General features: G+C 47.3%; 1 protein-coding gene across 17 annotated transcripts in view; it reads right to left on the bottom strand.

Annotated features, from left to right (window-relative positions):
- The window catches only part of ncam1a (neural cell adhesion molecule 1a), a 174,214-nt gene extending 153,494 nt beyond the window's left edge, over positions 1 to 20,720 (bottom strand). For 7 of the 17 annotated variants that reach the window (XM_030361336.1, XM_030361337.1, XM_030361343.1 and 4 more), the window contains exon 1: positions 20,370 to 20,719. In XM_030361336.1, coding sequence (XP_030217196.1) covers positions 20,370 to 20,421 — 52 coding nt within the window. In that variant the 5' untranslated portion in view covers positions 20,422 to 20,719. Of the gene's footprint in view, positions 1 to 20,369 lie in introns of all 17 variants that reach the window. The other 10 variants (XM_030361345.1, XM_030361346.1, XM_030361341.1 and 7 more) reach the window with 5 other exon arrangements.
- Between the last annotated feature and the right edge of the window lie 899 nt (positions 20,721 to 21,619).

Raw genomic sequence — 21,619 nt, 5'->3', positions numbered from 1 at the left:
TAATAATAGCTCATCCGCTGAAGGACAGACAAAGTCTTGAAAGAGCACTCCGTGACAAATCCATCCATACAAAAAAGGTCATGAAATCCAAGAAGAATACAGCACTACCAAGAGTGACAATCAAAAATGAGAGTGAATTATTGAAAAAGTAGCAATTTAGCAAGACGTCTCTACAAAAAGATCCAGACTAACAAAAGGCTGTCAATGGCTAGAAACCAACTGTGCGTAAAATACAGCTAATCTCTTCACATTTACTGAAAATGATATTATTTTCTGTAGCCATCTCCTGGCCGATATTGCTAGATTTCATGAGATTGTATAATTGGAATTGTGAATTTCAACTTCCATTGTAAAGCTTTAGTTCTGAGTGCAGGGATCGATAGTAGATGCATTACACAAAGGAACATGAGGATGCACCAACTAGCCTACATTTGGCCTATAAAATGCTACATGGGAGATCAAAATGTCCAAATCAATGTCAAATAGGGCAGTGCAACCTCTTGCTGCTTAGAAATAAAACAAATTACTTGAGAATAATTCCAATTAGTTTTCCATCTCTTTCCTCCTCCAGCTCCATAATACACATGGAACACTGAAGCTAGCGTAAACAGCATATCAATGTGTGAACAAAGAAAATGAAAATCTATTTGACGATAAGGGTCTAGCAGAAACACAAAATGCCTAGTATACATCCATATAAATATGGACGATATATTGAACATGTGAACACACATCCATTGCATAGACATCAGTTTGCAACGTGCAATATTGACAGCTTCAGGACTCATTTGGTAGACACATCAAGAGGATATAAAGAGTTAAATCTGAAGCTGCACTGGAAGGGCATTATGGTCTGGTCTCTCGAATGACCACAGACTCTGTGCCATGACGTCAGCATGTTAATTGTAGGTTTGCTTGTGCAGACATGAGCAATAAGAAACTCCTCCTTCCTACACACACACACACGATACAGACAGACACACACACACACACACACAGGTACACGTTTATGTGTGCTGTACTGTGTGTGTGTGTGTGTGTGTGTGTGTGTGTGTGTGTGTGTGTGTGTGTGTGTGTGTGTGTGTGTGTGTGTGTGTGTGTGTCATTTGCAGGCCTTTTATGTGTTTCTTTACAGACATTTCATCAATTAATGTTTGCATCAGCTTTGTGGAAGTACTCTGTAATTGTGTTTGAAAAATTCACCCTGTAATTCAGTTTTACTAAGGGGCTTGTATGTGTGTGAGCGCGGGCGGTGTTTATGTCTACAAGTGTGTGTGGTACGGATGTATATTTACTTCTGCGTGTGTGTGTGTGTGTGTGTGTGTGTGTGGTCTTATGCTGCACATTTTTCAGTTCCAGCTTGGCTCTGTGACACCCCCCCCCCCCCCCCCCCCCCCCCCCCCCCCCCCCCCCCCCCCCCCCGCCCCAGTAGCCCCCCTCCTCACGGCACCAATCTGCCAGACCGCCTCAGCATCTCAGAGGAAACCAGGCAGATAACCCCACCACCCAGACACTGCCACCAGCCGCCCCTCCCTCTCCAAATCCCAACATCCACCTAATGCAATGCTAGGTGTGCAAAGGGACCCCACCCCCCCACCCCAGCCGAGCCGGTCTGCTGCCACTGTGTTGGGGCTAACTGGCTTGGGAACCTCCCTCCCTATGGGGCTAATCATCATGCACCTTCTGCTTGTCCCACTGGCCACCCACCAGGGTGGCCAGGTGGGGGCCACCTTCGCCTGGTTCCCCTCGGAGACGGCGCAGGGATAGGAGAGTTGGATGTGTAACAGGGGGTTTGTTTTGTTTTTGTCGGCTATTCTCCTTAATCAAGCACAATGCACCGCTGCAGACGTGGGAGGGGCCATGTGGTGCAGACAGTGTGTCTGGGCGAGATGGGATGGTCTTCTGAGGCCCACTGTGTCCTGGGAGTTACTGCCTACTGAAAAAACAACAGACCCCCCCCCCCACACACACAGCAACCAGACTCCGCTCCCCAAAATCCATACTAAAACGACTTTGGCCGTATATGGGTTAATTTGTGTAAATGGTTCCTGGTGTCTGTTGCGAGGAGGAGGTGGGGTCGTTTATCTGTCCTTTAATCCTCGCCGTAATGCTAGAAAGAATTGTCAAATTGTTTTTAGATTTGGACCTACATTTCCGCGTTTCCACACAGTCATCCCGTCTGCTTAAACCCTTTGAGCATTTGTTGGCCAGCAATCCGCCTGTAGCCTCCCACATAGCAGATTGAATCACCGCACAGAGTACATATGTATCGCATATGGGGAGGATCATTATTCTGGGTTAATTCCGGTTGAGTAGACATTCTGAAGAGGTGCCCACGTTGAGTCATTGAGCTAGGAACATGCCATCGCTAATCTGATCCATTAGCTCATCTTAACAATAACAGACGTATACTGGCAGCTTGGGCCTCATTAATATAGGAAAATATATATAATCCGCTCTCCTTCAGACAGACATCCCGCAAGCCTCAGATTTGTCACTGAAGTAAAATCACTCCTTAGATCTTGGGAGGCGATGCATTCTAGCGATTGCACTAGTATATGATATAGTATGCTGTTTAAGCCAAGATATCCGCCGACAGGGAAATGCGTCTTTTTGAAGATAACAACATCAGATAGTAGACGCACTCTGTTGAAATCTCATTAGGGCACACAGCAGTGCCCCCGCGCCTCAGACCCAAGGCCGCACCTTCAGTCTGCACATGGGAAGAGAGGAGGGGGGCAGGGGCACTCTGAACCAAAACAAGGACCTGTGAACCCAAGGGCGCGTCCCATCCCCCCCACAGGGGACAGAGGTGGGGAGGGGGGTTCAAGCGTTGGGGAGGCAGCCAGCCTGCTGCTCCGTGGCTCACTCACGGCCGCAAGGCCTCTCGTTTCACACTCGTGCGCGAACAGCAGATTGTCACACAGTTCTCCGTCTCTCACGAGGGGCGGAGGTGGCATAGGGTGGAGAAGGGAGCAGGGTACGTAACCGCGCAGGGGGGGGGGGGGGGGGGGTCGTTTCGGTTCAACCTCAGACAACGCCTGCTCTTCCTCCCCTTCTCGACGGATGCCTTCGCCCTCCACCTCAGCACTGCGGCGCTGCTAAAGACCTTGACGGCGGTCTGGTGCTGCTACCGCCGCCGCTGTTGTTGTTGTTATCTCCTCCCCTACTCCGGCGTGCTCGTGGGGTTGTTTTTTCCCAGAGCGATCCAGAGCACTCGCATTAATAGATTGCGGTGCGAGGCGCGTGTGTGGCGTCCAGGGAGGACAGCTCGTCTTAGTATGCCGGAGAAGAGGCGCTAGCTGCCGGGGGTCTGACTTAGCGAAGCCATGCTGTGCAGGACCACCCATCCCAGTCCCACTTTGATCTATCTCAGCCCTGCACTGAGCCGTGTCGGCTTTGTACAATAGGATAAGTTTGTGTGTATATATATATATATATATATATATATATATATATATATATATATATATATATATACTGTATCTATATATATATATATATTTATTTATTTATTGCACATACAATAATATTTACATTTATATCATATACATTACTTACATATTACTTCTGTTTTGATTGTTTTACTGCTTACCATAGAGATAACAATTCATTGCAGCAGTGTTATGAAAGAGGGTTCAGAACGAGTTCAATCAATGGAAAATGATTGAATACAGGTCTACGTTGAATTTAATCGCATATATATATTGATATAGCAAATGGAAAATAACAACTGTTCTGGGCATATATCATAGCAGCCGGGGAGAGAAAGTACCTACCAGCCCACTGCAGGACAGAACAGCAGGATAAATTAAACACACTGTTTTGAACACTAATTCGATTTGTTACACTTGGGCTGCCAAGGATTTAACTGCCCCAACTTCCCCGTTAGGGTCCTTTCGTCTTTGGTTACATTTCCAGGGAAAGACAAACAGGTGACAAACAGGGTTTCTTGGTGCTTTAACATGCCGCTGTATTCTCTTGCGCTAAGCCCCGGCTAGTTGGTTTGAAGCGGCGTGTTTGTGTTGAGGATTGAACGGTAGCCTTGTTCCCCCCTCAGTTTGGAACCAGGCTCGTTCCTCACCTTGTCCTGTGGCCCCCTCAGGTCCACCCGGCTGCTTGAGTCAGCCGAGCTTCACTTCAATGTTTCAAAATGTACTGTTACTTTGTTTGGAGTCTCTGGTTGCCAGAAAACCACATGGTTCCCTGTAGTTTAACCAACACTATCATTTCTCACACTATTTCTTCTGAAGACTCGTGTCCTACAGGAACGATGTGTCCAGGCCATATGTCTGTGTTTTGTATCCAATGTGATTATTCTGAACTAGCAGCACTGTTCCTGTTAGCGTTACTAACACATTATACTTCTAACACTTTCTCGTTCTACACGAATGAAGGACCGGCCCATATGTCCATTTCAAACGGGACTGTTCTTCACTTCCGACATTATTCCCGGTGGTGTTGCTTACATTTTATCCTTCTAACACCTTTTCTTGTTGTGCAGGAATGACGCGCCAGGCCATATGCTTCCCATACCCTGATCTGATGTGTCTGCTCTGTACGTCCAACACGGCTTCCCTATAGTGTTCCTCCTTATTCCAACACTATTTCATCCCGGCCCGTGCGCCACAGATAAGAGTGACCACGCCATATTTCAGTGTTCCCTATCCATCACCCGGCGCGGTATCTGTTACACACAAAGAGGAAGAGCCGTCGGCGGGAAAACACCCAGAATGGCACTGAGAACCGCTCAAAACTGGATGTATTACGCAACTGAGTATAAGCACTTGGTGCATGAATGCATCCAGTCTTTTGGAAAAGGGGAAAAGAGGAACCAACAGCATAATGCGGCCCAGCCCACCGCTAAGATGGCGGGCCGTGATGAATGAGGGCAGGCCAAGAGGGAAGGCATCCACTCCCACCCCAGCTACATCTGCGGTGAATCGGGGGCAGAACGCTCAGAAGACAGAGAGCGGACGTGTAATGTGATTCAAGATCCCAACTTCTCCCTACCCCCTCCCAAGGGAAATTTGGAAATTACACCTGTGTCTGTCTCATCCCTCCCAGCAGGTAGTGCTGTAACTGACGCACAAGTGGTGACAATAATCAAGCGTTCGTCCCCTTAATGTTTTGAACGCTAAAACTCTCAGAGACTCCATCGTTCGCTCCCTCCTTCTCTCCCACTTTATTTGCGGTTCTCTCCACTCTTTTAGCTACAGAGTCCCCGGAGATGTTGATCGAACCGCAATCTCGCTATTTAAACACAGCTGCATTAGTGAGCCTCCATCATCACAATACACACACACATAGAGGCAAATTTGCCTCATCGCCAGCCCTGTGGCGAGCACGTCTCTGCCCCCCCACCACCGCCATCAACCCCACCCCGCTACCCCATCACTCGGAAACCAAGATATGCACAGCTGCCGCCTGGTTGCCCAGAAACTAAACATCATTTCAGGAATGCCCACCCGTCCTCACCCCCCATCATCGCACGCACAAGCACATGCACACAGAGACACACACACACAGAAACACACATGCACACACACACACACACACACAGAAACACACACACACACACGCACACACACACACACACACACACACACACACACACACACACACACAATGTGGATACTGTTACAGGATGCATTGTAAAGGAGCCTGGGATCCTCCAAACTTCATTAAGCACGTCTCAAGCTGTGAATTCTATACATTTCCTTTCCTGCGCAGCCATATAACGCATCCATTTGCAGGGGTCACAGGCCTCTAAGAAGAGTTCAAATGTAATTTAAATGGGCAGATAGAGAGCAACTGAATTACATAGTTGTGTGAAACTTATAGGACACCTCTAACACTATTACGATCTCACTATTAACGCCATTATATATTTTTCTTTGGCTGGAGAGTGCACTGGAAGGGTAACCGAACACTGCACGTAGACCGCAGGGGCTGCACCTGATACACTCCCTAACACAATAAGCACCTGGTGATGTCATTGACATTGATTACCGCTATTCAATAAATAAAAAGCGGTCTCTCAGGCCGGGCTGCACCCTCTAAGTGGCTCGGGTTCGGAAAGGCAGCTCTCCCCCCCCCCATCCCACCCCATTCATTTCAAACTTAATTTCATGTCTTCTCTACTTCAATGTCTGATATAATTGCAATACAAATGGAATCTCTTTTATGACAAGCTAACAAAAAGGACTTCATTAAAATAAAAAATAGCGTAATAGTCGATTTAAAACGAAAAGCCTTCTGTAGAAGTGGGGAATAGGAACAGTGGAGTACCTGGTATGTTATAATCTTTCTGTATTGGATTGCATTATAATTAATCTCAGAATATCCAAGATATACCCTGCTGTCCAATTGTTCGCGAGTTTCTCCGATTTCTTTTTCGGCGAAACAGAGAGCAGCAGCGATGCTGTTTGGTCTGTGTGGTTTCACCTCAGAAAGCTGGCATTTGAAAAACCCTCCAGAGACTAAAGCCACAGGGCCTGGCATTGAAAAAAAAAGCACAATATCCGTAAAGTGAACTAATTAAAGCTCCTCAATGTCCCTGGTAAAACGGTGCCCAGAGACAGAGCTTTTAACAATCCCATTAAGACCAAAGAAGGAGACATGCTATAGACAAGCAACAAATAATAGATGGGATAGATTGGAGTTTAAGTCGGGTGCAGGAGTCCGTTGTCCAAATCAACACGCAGCCCACAGCAACGCAGGCAACCTAAACCGAGTGCATGTGAAGAGGGGCTTTGGGGGGGGGGGGGGGGGGGGGGGGGGGGATGTTTGCATCCCTCCAGCCCTTCTTTCCAGCGCCGCGCGGAGAAACGAGAATAGCTACACTGGTTAACTGAATGCAGTGTCTGTGCTCTCTCTCTCCCCCCCACCCCACCCCCGTCTCTCCTTGTTCTCCCGCCCCGGCCGCGCCGAGCCTCATTAAGGCCCATAAACAATGAGTCGTGCTCCCTAATGAGAGAGTGGCCGGGTTAAAAAGAGGCTCCTGTCTTTGGGAAGCCATGTCTGCTGGCCGCACTGTATCTCGTCCGGTTCTCTGTAGCCTGTGGCTAACAGACTCTTCATTCTTACGAGAGAGAGAGAGGGAGGGAGCGAGGGAGAGGGGGAGGGAAAGAGGGACAGAAAGGAGTGAGAGAAAACCTTGATTGCAAACCCTCAACAATTGGAACTCTCATCCTCTCTGTTGTCCGCTCATTTGCCGAAGTCCATTTCCCATGGACAGCTTCCATCTTTCTGCTCTGGCCTCGCATAAATAGGGACTATACACTCAACACTTTTCCGGAATGTGTCTGACTGGCCCATTCATTAGGACTGATCTCTGAAGCTGACCCTCTCGCTCACCACCACGACATTTCTAAAACGTATACATTCATCACGTAGCTTTCGAAGAAACGACAGGCGTTGCGTAGCGTGCTCGAGACATCGCAGGCACATCTTGTTGGTGGGCACTGTTAAACTTTCATTGTCAGTCCCCCTGCCCTGTTTCATTCAACATAATTGAGCCACCCACTGTGGTCTAAGGTGCTGAAAACACCAGCCACGGATGGCCACCACAATACCACCTCCTTGGGCAGTGGTGTACTTCTGACGGCTCGGTGGTGGTAGGAGTGATGGAGGGGGGGATGGGGGGGGTTCTACCAGGTCGTCGCTTGAGGTCTTTCTCACAGGGTCATCCGTGCTCTGCTCTAACTAGGGTTCCCGGGGGGTCGGGCGAACACAACAGTCACTGCCCCGAGACAACAGAAGCCTTTGAGTGTGTTAGCTGGCCCTGGTGTTATGGGTCCCTTCAGAAGTGAGCGGAAACAAGCCAATGGGGGTGAGAAATGATGATGGACCACAACAAGGCAGGGAGCATAGTAACATAGTGGCCCGCTGTGTTGAGAGGTAGTGGTGTTAACCAATAATGAGCAACGCGCCACCCCCGGAGGTGAACCCTGGAAGCTAAGCTACGTCCATTGCCGAGTCGTGCCCACCATTCCGTGCGATGGGAGTAGCCTTGTGTTAACAGGACTGCTGGTATCAGATGTCAACCCACAAAACCAGGCGAACATGTGGCACGCAAGTGGGGATGATTACCAGGCTGCAGGCTTTATCCACCATGTGGAATATCAAAGAGGGAAGGGGCTGACATCAGATACCACTTTTTCCGACACGTGGAAACATGATGGTTGCCATTTACAGGACACATGATGATCCAGGGGGAAATATTGATTCTGCTGACCGATGCACGAGAAAGCTTTTACGACGTGGTGCAGAGTGTTTTTGGGTGATGGATTGCAAGACAGTCATTATTATGGTGTTCAAATGGGTGTTAAGGATGTACCCCCATGATGTGTTTAAGTAAAGTAGGCTAATGGATTGGAGGATTTTTTTACGGGGATTGGTACTCACAAAAGATCTATCATCACTGAAAAAGTGATACTAGTGCTTCACTAGTTATTACCCTACAATGCAATTGCATTGCTTTCGAATTATGTAAAACGTAGGAGATTTAACCCATAGCGAGATGGATTGCATTGTTAGCAGCCAATCGCTTCCTCTGGACAATCAACGACAGAGGCACAGGCTGCTTCGTTAGCGGCTCCTATCTGTGTTTTTGAAAGTTATTTGGACAACACTTTCCATCGGTCAAATTGTGATTGATTCCTTCCAACTGGAGCGTGCTGCATGCACTCAAGCTCAGTTTAAACATCAAGACAACAGTAGGATTTATGCACTTGGGTTCTTCTCCCAGAGCGAGGCACATGTTTTTTGCCTGGTTACTTATTGGCATATACGTTCTTATAATTTCCACCTTCCTTCGTCTCGAAACGAAGACCAAAAAGAAAATGTTTGTTTATTTTCAGCTTCTTTTTTTTATTGTTTTCGCTGTTTTTTTTTACCGCCATTACGGGGGAGAAATTACCCACTTAAAATACTGCCCTTTATAAAGAAATCCTGCAGTGTACGTTAATAGTAGACAGCTGCCTGCCGTTTCCAGGCATGAGAGAACGTTTAAAATATGGATGTTGTTGTTATATATATCCACTGCAAACGTCGGGGAAGCAGGGGAGTTCATGAGGCACGGCGAGGGCATGGTGGAACATTTCTCTGGCCTTGTTATCAGGGTTTATAATCTGACTTGAGCCATTCCATGGCTAGGAGTAAAGGGCAACCCCTCGAACCCTTGGAGGATGTAGAAACCAGCCCAGATTTGGCCAGCCCGCACGCCGAATAAGCATCATTCAAACGCAGTGATATGCCCTCCCCTATTTTTAAGTTGAATTATTGAACTTATCAGGGCGTGGGTTTGTTTTTCGGTTGAAACACGCCATGGGCTTCATTGGAAATTCAGTTCCTTATCGGTCACTGTTAAGGGAGGAGAACGAGGAGGAACATATTTGGTTTGGGTTTGACCGTACCTTTCTAATCTTTTAGGAAACTAGCCAAAGGTCATATCTAATTGGTCCTTACCATGAAATAATTTGGTTATCCTTGGATAGGATCTTTTTCACATTTCATATGCCGTGCAATTTTCTAAGGGGTAGGAGGCCTGAAATACATTGGTTTCTATGGACTCTAGGACATTGCATTCACACAAAATGATGTCTGAAATGTAGTAAAAACAAGTTTTACATTATCTTTTTTGAGAAATGGATCTATAAAGTACTTCATCCAATGCTATCTTATCGGTTCAGCTATCGCCGCCTCCCACCACCTTCCTTGTTTATCGCAAGTTGCCATGCCATTACCCAAACTACCCTGACGCTCCTTTGGCAAGCAAGTATGAGCCAAAACCAGGAGGTAAATGTAACTCGAGGAGGGATTCACAGCAACACATCTTTTCCCCATCGTGTGTAGCAACATTATCGCCAAACACAACACATTGTGGAATGCTACACCGTAGCGGCCAGGAAAGAGAAAACACCTGCGAAATCCACCTCCTCAACAAGAGCGTTGTGTTCCAAAGCGGAAACAAATGAAGCAATGATAATATTCTCAGTTTATCTCTGTGTGTTGTGCATTTTCTCCGATTGCTCCATAATTGCGCTGCTCCGCAACTCGGCAGATGCAGCAGTTTTTGATGATAGCGGCATGTTATGCGCAAACAGCAGCCAGCAGTTACATGACCGACAGAGACAGCTGTCACTCATAGCAGCAGACTCGGCTGTGACATCCATGGTGGAGGGGAGTTCGGGGAGGATGATTACATAGCACATATTCAAATGTGGAAAGGATGGCTTTTGCCACTGTGTTCTTTTCAAATAACTGTTTTCTTGGTGGGAGTCAGGGTTGAGTATTGACAAAACCAAACTTGCTTGTGGATGTAATGGGGGAGAATTAAGACATGGAGCAAGAATCGACGCAGGACAACGACCTTTGAGGTCATGGTTTGGGATGGATGCAGATGTGAGATTGAAAACTGTGGCCCGGGAAAGAAGTCTTTGGTGTTTTTCACGGACAAAAGGATCCCAAGGAAAATAAAGGAAAACAATTAAAGCAGGAGTTGATCTCCCCCCCCCAGTGCAGTGAGAGGTCAAATACTCTCTATTGTGCCCCCCTTCCCCCCAGCCTCTGTTGGCCCCTCTCTTACCTCAAATAGACAGACCGCCAGGGCCTTTTCCCGCTCTTTTCTGTCTCTCTGTGTGTGTGTGTGTGTGTGTGTGTGTGTGTGTGTGTGTGTGTGTGTGTGTGTGTGTGTGTGTGTGTGTGTGTGTGTGTGTGTGTGTGTGTGTGTGTGTGTGTGTGTAGTGGGGCATGTTGGGGGCTGGGTTTCTGACAATTGCTCTTCATAAATTACAGGCCCCTCCTGCTTCAGAGACAGCCGTCCCACTATAAAACACATAATGGGAAGCCCGCTCCTCAGTCTTTAGTCAGGGTGCGTAGGGGTTGGCTTGGGGTGGAGCCGGGGGGTACAGGCTAGATATATGATGTGGCACTGATTCCTTAGAAACATGGCACATGTTTCACAGTGAATTCGGGAGATTTTGCCTCAATTATTCATTAAACATTCACACAATGAGGCCACAGCATCGCCCAAGGGACACGAGGCACCTCCTGTTATTTACGGGTGTTATTTTGCCAGATCCCAGGCAACATTAAGGGTATCACAGCAGTTGAGTGTTAACCGTAGCAAACCTGCTTGATTAGTCGATGGTTTTAAATCGCCAATCAGCACTCCCAATCCCAACCACGGCCCCTGGGTAACAGACGTCAACAAAACCTCTGGCTATGAAACGCCGTCCACACCCTGAGCACAACAGGCTCCGTGGAGGAGTGTGGCGGCTGTAAGGTCCAATTATTGTTGCCTCCTCACAGGATGTTCATGGCATCCACCTACCACCCACCCACCCCCACGCAACCACTCTCGCTAACAAACACCACAACATCACCTCCAGCCAGAGATAATTACAGCGTTCAAGTTTGATTTCCCCATGGGTTACAGCAGCAACGCTTCTGCTATGCCTGTCCATTTCTGGGGGTTTCTTTCAGGGTTCTCTTTGTGTGGGGTGCTTGCCGCTCGTTGGACGGTAGCTCGTAGACTACACTAACGACCAGAAAAACATTTAATAATCAGGGTCGAACGTATGGGATGAGGTTGGTGCAGTGTCAATTTTCTTTAAATTATTTTGTGCTGTCCCATTTTTTGATAATTTCTCAAGAAAGAAAATTGGATGCGTTGACGTTGTTTTCTTTACAGAAAACACATTCGCAGTGGGTCCAAATTTATGCATTCAAATTGTAGCTGTGCCGAGAGTTGCATAGGGCTGTGAGTAGCAATTTAAAATATAAAAAAATAGCTTAAAAGTACAATATCAGCCTTGATTAGTGAAACTATTTGTTTGTTCTAGCCTTTCAGAACTGTTGGAATTCATAATCAGCCAAACTGCCTGCAGACACAAACTCCATGTTTGTTTGGGTCTCATAAATAAATGTTTAACCCCCATATTTAATAGTGCATTAATATTTGTGTCTTCCTCTGAGAATTGCGGGCTTCTTGTTTACTGCCCTTTTTTTAAACTCAAACTACCAGGACAGTCTAATACACACACACCAACACACAAGCACTAATGTGTGCACACTTACAACTGCTTCCCATCTGGGAGACAACAATCTGGATACAGTTGAGGGAAGGTATAAACTGGGATTTTTTGGGACTCTTTTTGGGAATAAATTGTATTTCACTCATTATTTCCCCAAAACGAGGGAAGGCAGGCAAAGATAAAAACACACTTGCACACTAATTTGAGAGAAGGCTGTATGTGGGGAAACCCAGTGCTTGTTATATTCCAGCCCGGAGCACTTGATCCACCATATTTCCAGTCATCAGATGATTTGAAATTCATATGGTAAGGGGTCCCACCACAAGTAAGTCAGCCCCGCCTGCAGATGGCGCCGGTAGAGCGAGAGGACGCTGGTCTTTGGGGAGCACGCAAGCCCGCAGACTGAACCCCGTGAAGGAAGTAAACAAGCTCGACAGCAGCGCACGGCTCACCTTGCTCCACATCTCCCCGTGGACCTGGGCCTGTTGTTGTGCCCTCCGCGCACAGGGAGGGCCGAGACAACCTGGCACCTGAGAACGACACACGATCCCTGGGAAGGGCACAGTGCATCCCCTGCATGAGCTCATCGGCCCCCTTCGGCGGGGGCCATTACATCATCGAGGGCGATGAGTCACTCTGATCTGGTGGGCCAATCGGATTCATGCCCCGGCGCAACCACGGTTACAGCCTCGGAGAAGATAGGGGGGGAAGGAAGTCAAACAGGCCAATCTCAGTCAGGAACCCGTATACAAAACACACAGGCCATCAAATACATTGTTTTTTTCCCTCGTACGACACAGGATGCTCTCCTGCCCCGACACCTTCACTATGACGATCGGAAAACAAACGATTCATTGCTTGCACTCCGCACCTCTGCACCTCAAATCCAGCCAGTGTGTCCATCAGCAGGAGGCTACGAGTACAGAGGTGTAGGCTCCTGACAACGCAATAAGCAGATGGGGCGGCTGAACGCTGCTCCATTATTCTCCCCCCACTCCTGTGAGAGGCAATTACACACCAGACTCTTATCCAAACAAGAATAAACATAACGTTGAAATCATAGTGCAGCCCTATTTTGTGCGCCACATCGCAATGCGCCAGACGTCTGAATGCGCAGCAACCGTTTGCGGGGACAAACAACGCCATAAAAGTAGAGAGTAGGTAAACAACATCAGCATCTCGCTTGGGGAGTGGTGATGATGGCAATTGTTTTTGTTATTGCGGCTGTCGTGCTTCTGGAGAAAGTGGTCGACATGCACTCGAATCAGGGACACCACCCAATGTCACACATGCAGTCAAACGAATCAAATCAAAGCATTTTGCCCCTAAATCATACGGTAGGAGGCAGTCAAGCTTAGCGCAAAAAATGTGTTTGCCAGGGTTAATATGGTCAGTGAAATGCTTCCAGCTTCCATCCACCCCATTCCACGCCCTCCTATTCAGAGAGAGAGAGAGAGAGAGAGAGAGAGAGAGAGAGAGAGAGAGAGAGAGAGAGAGAGAGAGAGAGAGAGAGAGAGAGAGAGAGAGAGGACAACAGTGGAGTGCTGTTGTTACTTAATCAAGTGCACTGAGCTTCTCACAACCCACGTCAACCCCCAGCTCTCCTCCCAATGACACCACAATTATCAAGTCACTTCGACCCCTGGTGCCACAGACTCTGCATCGCCCCGCGCCCCGATACCTTATGGCAGGGCCGGCTGGAAGGTATCGGCCCCTGAAATCGATTGAAGATCTCTTAGGCACCAGGCTACGCACAAGGGTGTCCTTTCATGTCCTCCAGGCCGGTCTCTCCCCCAGTGGCCCTTGTTGGGTACACCTCGTCAAGACTTGGATGGAATTACAGCCGAGTACAGTGCTGCTTGAAGCTTCTCTGTATGTACACAGTATATATTGTGTCTTTTGTGTCTTTTGTGTGTGTGTGTGTGTGTGTGTGTGTGTGTGTGTGTGTGTGTGTGTGTGTGTGTGTGTGTGTGTGTGGTTGTGTGTGTGTGTGTGTGTGTGTGTGTGTGTGTGTGTGTGTGTGTGTGTGTGTGTGTGTGCGCTTCCGCTCGGTGTGCATGTGTGCGCAGCGTGTTCGTGCGTGTGTGTATAACCCAGGGGAATCATTCCTCACCAAAATGTCAACAACAAGAAACCCAGGTCTAATACTTCCAGCAGCAGTGACATAAACTATTCTCCATAAAGGTTACAACGGGGTGAGCACGGATGCTAAATATAACTCAGAGGGAGGGAGGGAGGGAGGGAGGGAAGGATGGATGGATGGATGGATGGAGGAAGGGAGTGAGGGAGGGTTTAGCAGGCTTGCAGCAACTTAAACAGGTACGTCAATACGAACAGATACCAATCAAATCAGCACAGTGTCGTGCGTTTCCTCTGCAGATGGCTTCGCCGGAGTCTCCGTCTCTGTTGTAGCAGGTGAGAGGATGCACTGATTCCATTAGGAAATAAAAAGGCACTCTGTGGACACATTCATTTCACTCTGCAGCTTTCACATGACCGAAGACCATTGGGGGGGTGGGTGGAGGGAGCGCAAGCAGAAGGTCTTCCATAGATTAGCGGTGTTGATGCAGGCTGCAAACATGGTCGGTTTTTTTAACAGGCATGGCTGCTGAAAATGTGTTACAGTTGTATACACACACACACACAAGCTTGCAAACGCATGACAAACACCTCAGCCTACGCGTTACACAAACGGATATCAACGGATGTAAATAGGAAAAAACACGTAAATCGGTCAAGACGCCAAAAAAGAAGGGGGGGGGGGGGGGGGGGGGAACGGGAGTGTGCTGTTACAAAATAACAGCACATGACGCGGTAAGGTAGCAAATACTACAGAGTAAATAAAAGGACAGACTTCAAGTAGACGTAGGGGCCTGACTCACACATACAGAACCTATGGAACGTTGGCCTCAGCAGTCACCACAGCACTTTACTATGGAAATCCTTGGCCCTGGCACAGATAGGGAGGAGCAGTGAATAGTATATCAGTTGAGAGAGACCTGCCCTAGAAGGCTATGCACTGAGGAGAGAGCATAGGAGGCGAGGGGAGGAGAGGAGAGGAGAGGAGGAGAGAAGAGGAGGGGAGGGAAGTCGAGAGAAGAGGAGGAGAGGAGAGGTGAGGAGGAGAGAAGAGGAGGGGAGGGAAGTCGAGAGAAGAGGAGGAGAGGAGAGGAGGGAAGTGGAGAGGAGAGACGAGGAGGGGAGGGAGTGCACTGGAGGGGAGGGGAGGGGGGGATGTGCACTGGAGGGGAGGGGAGGGTTGCCAGGTGCACAGCGCTCTTCAGATTCTGGTTAAGAGCAGCACACAGAACCCCCACCTCCAGGATCCTCTGTGTAATCACTTTCCCGTGTACTTTTACTTTACTAATGTCACTGTAATTCCCTTAATGGCCTTAACTTAATTGCCTTGACTTTTCTCCATGTATCTAAATTGTATCGAATTTTACAAGCCCTTCTAAAATGTAAAAACTGAAAATCGAGTCAATCGATACAAACGATGATCCAAGCTGCCACGCACACCCATCTTCATTCAAAACTTCCGTCTCGCTGTTCAATCGTCCATCTTTGCCTCACCTCTTAAAGCACACACAGTCTTTCTCAAGATTTATGGGAGACCAAATTTCTACCATCAACCATCTTTGTTTATGGCCCAGTCGTCGAGGCGTACTGCGTGATATGCAGTTATCCGAGCCGGTGATTCTGAGCAGAGACTGGGAAGCAGAACTCACTGACTGGAGAAGGAGGAGGAGGAGGAAGAGGAGGAGGAGGCTGTGATGAATGGCTGTGTCACCTCAAGCTAACTAAACGTCTTTCACGTTCAAGTAGCGCGAGACGTAACGCGGGTCGCTTTTTATTTTTAATCTCCTTTTGTCTGGTTTTTCTTTGTTGTCCTCCCGAATATGACAACAACAACCGGGTTCAAGAGATAACAACAACATTAATGGTATGCATTGTTTGTAGGTGGCAGTGGCAGCTGAAAGTGCTTCAACACCGTATCATTAAAAAAAACATCTTTACATATGTTGACACACAGAAAACTAATCTCATTATTGAAAAAAAAGAAAACATCTGATGACCACTTTTACGACGAAGAAAGAAAAAGAAAGAAGGTCCATTTGGACGGCCGGGGGACAAAGGACTTGGAGGGGCAAGCGCCCATTCAGCACGGGAACTCCCTAGCCTCCTCTTGTTCCCTCTCTTTTGCTTGTATCCAGGGCTCTATGGGACGTCCTGGGAGTTTACACAATGCAAATCACTCCAGGTTTCCCCCATTCACAGCAATGATTAATATGCAAGGACGACCCGTCCAGCTCCAACACTCAGCCATGGAGGAGGAGCGCAGGGGCTGAGGTAGAAAGGGCGGGGGGGGGGTTATCGCCTCTCTGGTGAAGCCTGCCCAGGGTCTCGGGCTCATTATGGGGGGGCGTATGGACACGTCCATCATTTCTTGGCGGGGTTTGAGCGAATCCTAACGGCTCCCTAACGAATCTCATTTGATTTTGCAAAATAAATGAATTGGAGGACTTGGAGAAACGACTATTTAACTGAAAATGTATTTCTGCCCATGGACAGTTATCTCTTTAATGGATTGGGAGGGTCTTCAAACGTTTTCAAATGAACATTAAAACGTATGAAACCGAGTAAATCTGCATTATTTTGTATCTATGGTCTGGAACTGGACAGAATTTTTTTTTGGGGGTGCAATGGAGGGTGGTTTGCAATGGTCAATTGTGTCATAACCACTGTCTACCTACCTCTATAGTTCCCCATAGCATCCCAGCTTTCCTCTTTGTGTCAGGAGATGAAAAAATTGAGGGAAATATAAATAAACACATTCATATATTTATGGGTGCTAGACGGTACTAGGGAGCTAGTACCGCTACACTGGCCACACCTGTCTCTTACTAAGCCAACGTCTCAACAGGAAGCCGAGAGTGGCAATAAAGTTATGCTTAAAAACTTTAATTAAACATCTGTTTGACATAACTCTAGTGTGTAAAACTACGTTCTCTTATTACAAAACCACAAATCATCCAATCTGCAAATACATTTTGTTGCCCGGGTGGTTCAAATCACCTGCAGATACAACACAAGAATTGTACATAAAGATAATTAATTCTGGTCTTGAAGCTAAATGTACTTGTTCTAAAGGAATCAAATCATAAATGGGTTATAAAGCGGCAACCTATAAAGATGGACAAAACAATAGCTGTATGTAATGCATTCAAAGCAGAGGCAGAGAGAGACAGAGTGCGATGCAGAGAGAGACAGAGTGCGATGGAGAGAGAGAGAGAGAGAGAGAGAGAGAGAGAGAGAGAGAGAGAGAGAGAGAGAGAGAGAGAGAGAGAGAGAGAGAGAGAGAGAGGGGGAGAGAGAGGGAGAGAGAGAGAGAGAGAGAGAGAGAGAGAGAGAGAGAGAGAGAGAGAGAGAGAGAGAGAGAGAGAGAGAGAGAGAGAGAGAGAGAGAGAGAGAGAGAGAGAGAGAGAGAGAGAGAGAGAGAGAGGGCTCGTAGTTGTATTTAGGCAACAAAGTGAAACGCCTTGTAATTTTCCCCTTGTTAAGCCCCTATTTTTTTACTATTTCCCTCAGCCAGAAATAGACCATATTATTTTCATAGTGGCTTTGAACTCACCACGGACGTTGCAAAGCCACACAGCGGGCCTTTTCAGGGGGATTGTGTATTTTCTCTTCCACTTCTATATGTGGCCCATGCTCGGGGGATCTGTTTATTTAAATCTGGTGTATTAACGTCTGGAGGAGAACTTACGCAATGTTTAGGCATGGAGGGATCGCCTTTGGTACTCAAACATCAGCAAAGGGCAGGCCCTATGGCAAGCCTAGTGACTGAGTGGATGCAAGGGCACCAGAGGAAGGCCTTGCTCCTGTTGTTCCAATGCATCAACATCACAGTTAAACATGCCATGCCCGAGAGAAAGAAGCCATGTTGAATCCAAGCTACGTTCCCTCTCCCTCCCCCACACACACGCTCCGTTCCAACTGACTCCCTTCCACAGAAACCATTCATCGCAACCCCAAGCCATCTTGATTCTTCTATTTGATTTACCCTCACCTCCTCCATCTTCCTCAATCAAACACACACAGACTGCAGATTGACAGCAGCACACACGCTACCAACACTCTCAATCCCAGGAGCGATTCCACCGACCAGCCTCGTTGCCCTCCCATGAGACCTGCCGATAGACCGATAGAGACAGGCAGAGGACGACTGGCTACTGCGTTTTACTTTTAACTCACTCAATTTTTGTCTTCTTTCCTTACATTTTTTTTTATGAAAAAAAATAAAGGGATCAATTGGCCCCAGTGCATTTGTCTGGCAGACGGCCGGTCGTTAACCCTCGTTGCTCCATCACAGGCCTTGAAATGTAATTAACGGTGAACAGGAACGGGAACTGGAAATCGATAAGCTTGCTGTGATCACATTTGGTCTGAGCCCCTACAACAGCACCTTACTGTCATTACTGGTTGCTTAGACGCCTTGTTCTGGTCCAATAATCTGATCATCTCGTTTTGACTGGCAGAAGGCTGAAGGGAAGGATATACAGCTAGTGGGACTACTACACACTGCCATCTCATGTAGGCTACCTGATGTACTATACTTATATATTGGCCCCGCAAACCCAAACACACACAGAAATGGGCCTACTGTGGACACGTGCGAGCCACACATACATACACACGCACACAAATTCTTAATGTAGAGCCATCTGCTGTTAATGTGTAGTCCATACAGAAGGTTTGTTTAAACAGACGCAGAGAACCCTAACAGATGTCTACATTGAAAATACAAAAAAGGAAAGCGACGTGCGTTGACATTGGAGGGGCGATGTTGGGGGTGGGGTTGGGTGTAGGGAGAGGGGGGTTGGGGCGGAGGTGGAAGGGATAGAGTGTGACAGAAGAGAGGGGGACAGAGAGAAACGCGGGGGAAAGGGGGTTGGGAGGACCAAGAGAACATAAGAAACTGGGTTTCCTCCCTCCCGCCCCCGGACCACAGCAGCGGTGTGATTGGATCCCATTGTTTACCATAAAATACCATAATGACTATAATTCCGCGCACTGAAAGAGAAGGCAAAGCACCCGCTCAATAGCAATAATGAAACCGTAGCCCATATGGTTAGACACGGCAGAAAGAGTAAACAATATGATGTGCAAGAAGAAAGCGCACAACACTTGAAATAAATAAATAAACGGAGGGAAAAAATAACCCACACTGACAATTAGCCACAGTTTGATAGAATATTGCTGAATAAAATTAAAAAAATAACACTAACAGGTTCAACATCTGGCTACGTTAAACAGTTGAATGATTTCATTGAAAGTAAGGGGAGGGGGGGGGGGGTGATTCATTGATTGTTGGGATTCTTAAATCAACCAAACTAAACAGCTCAAGCATGGATTCACAACCCTTTTGTTGTAAAAAGAAATAGACTTCCAGCAAAAGCGAAATCCAAATAAGCCATTTCATTAGCAAGATCCTCAATCTAGGTTCCAAGTGGTTGTTGAATATTTTATTCTAGGACAGCCTATATCTGGAGTGGTCGCGCCGAGCACCTCAGCGCCAGTGCGTCACAGGCAGCTGTCCAGCATGTTACGGTTCATCATCGAGTCGGAACAGCTCGACCGCTGCTATAAAGTTTACATTCGTCACAAACCACACTTCAGTATTGAAATACGATTACGAATGAGGTTTAGAAAAAGAAAAATGCGCTTCGATGCGTCAGCCCAGTGGAAAAAACATTTATACCCCCCCCCCCCCCCATCACAGTTCAGTGATAGCGTCCATCTTTTAAAACGCTCAGTGTGGAATAACAAGTTTCATAGTTCTGTCAAAACGCGCTCCCCATAGGCTACAAGTTTCTTTTTGGCGTACGTGCTTGAACTCGAGGTAATAAGGCCTATGGGCATGCAAAAACCAAAGCGGTCCAGAGACCTCATACGGCACCACGTCCCCATCATTAGATCCATAGGAATAACGGCACCTTATAGCGCAGTAGGCGACGCGCCGCTGATGGAAGTGCGTTCATTTATCCCTACACTGGTGCGTCCTCATACGTCTTCCTGCGTGCGTTTTCCTCCAAAATAAAAAAACTTCCATACGAAAACTTTGCTAAATTCTCGATCCTGAATATTTGCCCGCGTCACATACCCCGGCTCTAAAGGACGCAGGGATGCCGAGGACTGTGAGGGATGCTGCACAACAACACACACTTTGACCCCCCCACTTGCCGTCACGCCGCGGGGTGCATATCCTAGAGGCTCACGCGTTTATTATCAATATCATCATCGTTTTCAAAAAGCGAAACACTTTACCTGCACAGCCGATGAACAGCAATGTCCAGATGAGATCCCTGGTTTGAAGCATTGCAATGTCCTCCTCAAAAGATAGGATATTCTCCTGAAGGAAACAGGCACGGTGTAGCAGGGGCAGACTTGGCCGGGGACTGGACTCGAAAGAAGAAAGTACACCGGCTTTGGGAATATTCTTCAGTGACAGGAGCGATGCGGGTCCTATAGGTCTCTACACCCCCCTTGTACGCGCAGCAACAGCAGTAGCACCACAATGAGTGACAAGTAGAAGCAGCCGTAGCACACACACATAACACACACACCGCGAATTACTCCGCCCGTAGTTCGCTCGGATTCTAATTTCTCTCTCTCTCTCTCTCTCTCTCTCTCTCTCTCTCTCTCTCTCTCTCTCTCTCTCTCTCTCTCTCTCTCTCTCTCTCTCTCTCTCTCTCTCTCTCTCTCTCTCTCTCTCTCTCTCTCTCTCTCTCTCTCTCTCTCTCTCTCTCTCTCTCTCTCTCTCTCTCTCTCTCTCTCTCTCTCTCTCTCTCTCTCTCTCTCTCTCTCTCTCTCATGCACGGAAGCAGGCACCTCAACCACACACACGACAGCAAAGTGGATATTGTCAGATGCAGATAAAGTAGTGCACAAGTGCCGGCAGAATAAGGGCAGATGGTGGGACTCGAGGGACCGTTATTCGGATAAGAAGCTTCCCTAACTGTTGTGTGTTGTGTCACAGAAAGAAAACACTAAGACAAACGCCAAGTCACCATATTGGATTGGGACTTGCTCGACGAACTACTACGGAATGTATCCTAATCCATTTGGTTTGTTTGCCGTTTTTTTTTTTTTAATTAATAACCAGTATTTTCTTCGGGAAAAATATCTTTACAATAAAATCGAAATGTTATGAACCTGCATTGTGTGACTGCACACAGCCGCAGTGATTCAGTCCGTTACGACACCCCTCACTCAGTCCATAAGAAGTCACACCTGAGTCTCTTGACCGCAGAGTGGGAACGTTTACACCACATCTCCAAACCACTTCACCGAAAATAGATTGTTCTGATTCAGAGAACTTGCAAAGCAAGAAAAACACTAGAAAAATAGCCTACATTGAATGGTTAAAAAAAATGCATGGTCATTCGTATAATATGGTTTACCTAAAAAGTTGGCCATTTACGTATCAAGTAACGGATAAAATCAAGTTACAGTTGATCCATCTTTACCCTCTATTCTAGCGCCCCATGTGGTCAATTAAGGACAGCGTTTTTCAG

This window comes from Gadus morhua, chromosome 7 (assembly GCF_902167405.1).
Source record: "Gadus morhua chromosome 7, gadMor3.0, whole genome shotgun sequence".
In the NCBI taxonomy this organism is placed as follows: domain Eukaryota; kingdom Metazoa; phylum Chordata; class Actinopteri; order Gadiformes; family Gadidae; genus Gadus; species Gadus morhua.
This window is presented reverse-complemented; position numbering and strand designations above follow the sequence as displayed.